This window comes from Sinocyclocheilus anshuiensis, unplaced genomic scaffold, assembly GCF_001515605.1.
Source record: "Sinocyclocheilus anshuiensis isolate Anshui unplaced genomic scaffold, SAMN03320099.WGS_v1.1 scaffold815, whole genome shotgun sequence".
NCBI classification, from domain to species: domain Eukaryota; kingdom Metazoa; phylum Chordata; class Actinopteri; order Cypriniformes; family Cyprinidae; genus Sinocyclocheilus; species Sinocyclocheilus anshuiensis.
In genome coordinates, this window is record NW_015549621.1 from 218,562 (window position 1) to 224,810 (window position 6,249).

The window sequence follows — 6,249 nt, forward strand, 5'->3', positions numbered from 1 at the left end:
TATATATATATATATATATATATACACACACACACATATATATATAAGAAATATTTTTGAGCACCAATGATTTGAATGATTTGAAAATTCAGCTTTGCTGTCACAGGATTAAATTACATTATAAAATGTATTTTTAAAAAATCAGTTATTTTAATATGTATTAATATTTCATAACATGGCTGTTGTCTTTTTGCTGTATTTTTAATCAAATAAATGCAGCCTTGGTGAGCATTAGAGACTTCTTTTCATTACAAAACAAAACAAACAAAAAAATCTTACCAATCGCAAAATTTTTAATGGTAATGTAAATAAAAAATAAATCACATTCATAGTTATTGATTAATTTCAAAGGCCAGACATGACCAGGCAGTAGCGCTGCTTACCGGCACCTCCCCCACCATCACCCTCCTGGTCGAACGGGACCAGGCCAGTGCAGGGGGCGCCTCCCCTCGAACTCGACCTCATTCGCCCCCTCCTCCAGAGCCATCTGACTCGCCTGAGCAAGAGGAAGGAGATGAGCACCTTGGAAACCATCTCAACTGCCCCATGGAAGATGAATACCCCATTGAGGTGAGAGCTGGAACTAATGGTATGACATTGAACCTACAGGGAGAGAGTGTGTGTGTGTTTCTCCCTATTTGAGGAAATATTTAAAAGTGATAAAAAAGTGCTTTAAATGCTGCTAGCTGTAGTTTAATCTCATAACAGCTTCATTTTTCTGTTTTAATGCCTCACTCAGCAGAGAAAATGGTGTTAGGAGGATTGTGATTTGGCCTTTTAAAATTTGCTCTATTGCTCTTGCATTTAATTAATGTTCCCTTGATATTTTTATTTGTGCCCACTTGATGTAGTTGTGTAGACTTGCCTAGAAGATGTGTCTCCATTACAAATAACTGAACATTCATTTTCCTTGTATTTGTTACCATTCAAAAGTTTGGGGTCAGTAAGTCATATATATATATATATATCAAATAAATGCAGCCTTGGTGAGCATTAGAGACTTCTTTTCATTACAAAACAAAACAAACAAAAAAATCTTACCAATCGCAAAATTTTTAATGGTAATGTAAATAAAAAATAAATCACATTCATAGTTATTGATTAATTTCAAAGAGTATTTATCTCTGCATTTATCAGACCTACTGCAGACTCAGTTCTCCTTTTTCATACATCTGAATTTCCTGTCTGGACAGGAAGTGACCCTGATCAAAGCAGGTGGTCCCTTGGGTCTGAGCATTGTAGGGGGTAGCGACCATGCCAGCCACCCTTTTGGAATTAATGAGCCAGGGGTGTTCATCTCAAAGGTAAAGTAAATTATGTAGTATGATGCACGTTTATGTCAAAAATGAATGGCATGATTTGTGGTCAGTGAAGCTTTTGTCAGAATTGATTTCTGACCTTATTTTTTCTGGGTAGGTCATCCCCAATGGCTTGGCCTCTGAGAGTGGACTTCGCGTGGGCGATCGTATATTGGAGGTGAACGCCATCGACCTAAGACATGCCACACATCAGGAAGCTGTTAGAGCCCTGCTATCCAACAAGCAGGAGATCCGCATGCTTGTGCGCAGAGATCCCTCGCCCCTTGGCATGCAGGTATACACACATTCATTAGTAGAGGAGAAGTGTACGCAAAACCCTGAAGTATGGCCGGTTGTCACCGGGTCTGTGAAGTTCTCCTGGCTCAGTCAGATCTAATAAATATCAGATTTGGGTTTTTCCTGAAAATCTGCCAAAATGGCCTGGAATGTGAAAGACGCTCATACTAATACTTGTACTAATTTTGGTAAAAATCTCAAAAACGTTTGAAACTCCTAATGAGACCAGTACAACCTCGCATACTCTCTAAAACATCCCTGTGTTTTTGTAGGAGATTGTCATCCACAAGCAGCCTGGAGAAAAGCTGGGCATCAGCATCAGGGGCGGAGCTAAAGGCCATGCAGGCAACCCCTTTGACCCCACAGATGAGGGCATCTTCATTTCCAAGGTAACCAAAACCATGATAGAAGATTCAAACCCTGCATGATTCTTATAACATCAAAAGTACTGGTCGACTTGCCTACTTCCTCAAAACACTACTTCCTGTTTTTTTTTACTCACTTGATTCTATAGGTGAGCTCCAGCGGTGCTGCTGCACGAGATGGCCGACTGCGGGTGGGCATGCGTATTCTTGAGGTGGGCAACAACAGTCTGCTGGGTATGACACACACGGAAGCAGTGAGGGTTTTGCGTGCTGCCGGTGACTCCTTGGTCATGCTTGTGTGTGATGGCTTTGACCCAAGAAACGCTGCAGGCATAGAGGTAAAGACCTAGCTCTGGTGTCCAACTGTGACTTAAATTATTATAAATATAATAAAGTATGCACTGACACTATCAGTCAATGTTTGAAATAATTAAGATATTTTTTATGTTTTTGAAAGATGCCTCTTGTGGTCAGCAAGACTACATTTATTTGATTAAAATTACAGTAAAAACAGTAATATTGTGAATTAAAAGCAGCCATTATATTCCAGTCTTCAGTGTCACTTGATCCCTTAGAAAGCATTCTGATATCCATGTATGTACTACTACATAAACTTGTTGATTTGATTTCTTTCAGGCATCCCCTGGTGTTATTGCGAACCCGTTTGCGGCAGGTATTGTTCGTAAGAACAGTATGGAGAGCATCTCATCAGTAGACAGAGACCTGAGTCCTGAAGAGATTGACATCATGCAGAAGGTGAGCTCTATGCATCACACAGAGCAGGAACAGCGGAGGAGTGGATGGGAAAAATAACATCCGTCTATCTGACCTTTCCTGCAGGAGGTAGAGATGGTGAGGGAGACGTCCCAGTGGGAACGGGAGGAGATGGAAAAAGTGGTGAGTGATTTCCCTTCCCCTAAACGCCTTTCTTATAACAGATTATTATTATTATTATAAGAATATGCTATCAAAATGACCACTTCCAAATCTCCCCTATAACTACAACTAATATATGTGGATCTGTCCTTTTCTTTCTCTTATCTGCCCCTCTTTTCCCCCAAACCCTTCTGAATGATCTTGGGTGCTGCTCATTCCAAACATCACATTTTGTTTCTGCTCATTCCATTCATCTCTTTCGTTATGTCATCATATGTTCTTATGTCTACATGGTTCCCTGGTTTTATTGTTCATCCACGATTTTGCATCACCTAAACCTCATTCCCATCTGTGCAATGGATGCCTTCGGAATGTGTGTATGTGTGTCTATATTTGTGTGGGCATAATGTGTGTCCGTGTATGTGTGTGATTGGGTAAACTTCATTTCCCCACCCCCTCCTTACCTTCCCTCTTTTGGTAAAGGAGCGTATGCGCTTGGAGCGCGAGAAGGCAACTCGTTTGCTGGAGGAGGAAACTGAGGTGAGGCCTTAAGCCCTCCCTGTCTTTACGGCCCACAGTAGGGCTTCAGGAGTGAAACATGGGACCAGCCGTCACCTTGAACATGAACAAATGAGTCATATCTGAACCTCTGAGCGCTAGAAGATCTTTAGAGCCAGTGTCCTCATGCTCAAAACTTAATGAAATATCTAAATAATGTTTAGAAGATTTTTGAACATGTTCTTTCAATGAACACTGATCATTCATTATACTCTTTCTAACCCTCGTATCTACAGAATTTGAGCACTGGACCATTGAAACTGGACTACAAGACACTGGCTGCTCTTCCTACCACTAGCCTACAGAAAGTTAATAGAGTAAGTACCTACATGTAAAAACTTTTTAATAAATGGTCAAGAAAGCATCTAGAAACAAAACATTCGAATGACTTGTTTGGACATAAAAGCCAGGTAAGAAATTCCTAACAGATGCTTCCTTGGTGCACATACCCCCTGGCTGCTGCAAGTCAATAAGATGAGCCTTTATTACTGATGCAAGGTCACTGTAGACTAGGGATGCACCGATACTGGTGTCGGGCCTGATACTGAGCTCCTGTACTCATACTCATTAAAATGCTCTGATATCAAAACCAATACCACACAGCGTATGAACAGTGCTGTGTCCAGACAAAGGAACACAGACAACAGAACAAACTGAGAGCAGGATGGAGTTATTAGAGATTAAGAACAAGAAGTACATGTACAGTATGTAATTAATATGATGTAAACATTCAATATTCACGCCTGCATAGCTGATGTGTGCGAGCTGCTAAGCAAAGCAAGCTTAGTGGATTGAGCTCTAATGTGCACTGTGCTATTATCTTAAAGATGAAATATAATAGAGCAATAAAATTAACAGTTAAAGTTACAAAAACTTGTACAATACATTTTGACAGGCATAATTAAGTGTGAAAAAACCTGAAGGAAATACCTATTTACTAAAGGAAGCCGACTTACATGATTCATATTATTTTGGCTTCTGTACCCAATGTTTGTGAAAATTAAAAATGCATTGAAACTACAGGTATCGGTACTCGGTATCGGTAAGTACCAAAAATGAACGTATCGGTATCAAACTCATTCTGGAAAAAGTGGTATCGGTGCCTCTGTACTGTAGGTCCATTCCTAACGCTTCACAAGACAATAAATGATCTGACGTAGGCTACTGATGGAAACTGAGATTATAGAAAATGTTGTCCGAACAGATTGGTGGAATTACAGATACATTTATCATAACCATTAGGAATCTGTCGATTTTTTCATTTTCAGTGCTGATTTTATTGGAAAAATATGGTCAAAACTTAACTTACAGATATGTTTCCTTACTTGCTTTTGAATGCTTAGCATATTGGTCAATTAGTATTGGTCTTCTAAAACCTTATCAGGTCAAGTTATATGTTTGTCCAGTAGTGCTCCTTTTACTAGTAGTGCCAAAGGTAAAGCAGTCCAGCTGCTGGCTTAAGTCTTCAGTAGCACCAGTGTTTGATCTCATTCCAGCCATACCCCTGACAACCTCTGGGGGGGGGGCAACAGCTGAATGTAGCTGAAGTTATTTTAAAATGTGTGCGGTGAGCTGATTGGCTGAATGGTTTAACGGGTGGGTGTGGCCTTTGAGAATGAAGGGACCCTTGGAAGATCATGACAGTTAAGTTATCTAGAGTCGAGCCGCTTGGAATCTGCTCCTGTCATCTTACTGTAAGTGTACCACTGCTATTATTCTACAACTCTTAGTCTCATTCCTTCTTGACTTCTATGGCTACTTTTTCTTTCTTTTCTTTTCCTTAATGTTTTTTTTTTTTGTGTGAAATCTGTTACACTTTATTTGGAATTTTATTACTGAAATAATAGCAAAATCTATGAGTTGTTGGGTGTTGAATGTTAGTTGAATGTAGTTACTAACAGTCTGTAAATTGTATTATGCTGATTGCACACAAACATCCCTCATACAATAATTTATTGCCTTCAGTGATATAACGTTATATAATGTAACAGATGTAATTTGAGCTTTGTAATTTGTTTTTACAAATTACAAGATATTGCTTGTCCCTTTGTGAGCATTTTTAGCCTATGTCTCTCTTCTAGGAATGTTTAACCTCCATAGCACTAGCAGCTGTTAGCAAAGTCAAGTGAGGAATGGAGAGGTGGTGCACTGCTCTTAGAAAGGGAAACACTAGCACACAGTTTTCTCCCTCATGTGATTTTGTGGTATATGAAGTACAGTTTAGTCACGGCTATTTATAGATGCTATTTTGTAGAGCAGTGTCTTTTATCTGCACAAGAGTCACTGAATGAAGCTTTTATCAGTATGAGGCCATTAGTTGTATACGATAGCCACATCTTAAGCATCACTATGTGCCACCAGTTGCACCTGTTTGTGAAGCCACATTTGAATAGTTTTTTTGTTTTGTTTTTCTGTGATGAGAATCCAGAGTATAGTTTCATAATACTTTGTAAAGGTGCATATTTAATAGTAATAACAGTTAAGTAAATGTCTAAGAACTACTTATTACAGTTTCTTTTAGGTTGTGTATAAAGCAAGCATTCATTGTTGTTCATAATGTTCAATACGTTTTTTAAAGGGGTCATATGATGCTATTTTAAAGATCATTATTTTGTGTATTTGGTGTAACAGAATATGTTGACATGCTTTAATGTTCAAAAAAACATTTTTCAAATACTGTACATTATTGTAGTTCCTCTATGCCCCGCCTCTCTCAAACGCGTCGTTTTCTACAAAGCCCCTCCTTCCGACAAGCACAGTCTGCTCTGATTGGCCAGCTGACCCAGTGCATTGTGATTGGCCGAACATCACAAGCACGCGTCGGAAATGTAACGCCCCTTACCATAATAGCGAGC

The 6,249-nt window shown here is 39.3% G+C and overlaps 1 protein-coding gene across 1 annotated transcript in view; it reads left to right on the forward strand.

Annotated features, from left to right (window-relative positions):
• Window positions 1-6,249, forward strand: part of LOC107659431 (protein scribble homolog) — a 96,551-nt gene that overhangs the window by 66,346 nt on the left and 23,956 nt on the right. The window contains exons 21-28 of the mRNA XM_016448379.1: window positions 1,194-1,304; window positions 1,417-1,593; window positions 1,868-1,984; window positions 2,110-2,298; window positions 2,597-2,716; window positions 2,801-2,857; window positions 3,320-3,376; window positions 3,631-3,711. Of these exons, the coding sequence (XP_016303865.1) occupies window positions 1,194-1,304; window positions 1,417-1,593; window positions 1,868-1,984; window positions 2,110-2,298; window positions 2,597-2,716; window positions 2,801-2,857; window positions 3,320-3,376; window positions 3,631-3,711 (909 nt within the window). The remainder of the gene's footprint in view (window positions 1-1,193; window positions 1,305-1,416; window positions 1,594-1,867; window positions 1,985-2,109; window positions 2,299-2,596; window positions 2,717-2,800; window positions 2,858-3,319; window positions 3,377-3,630; window positions 3,712-6,249) is intronic.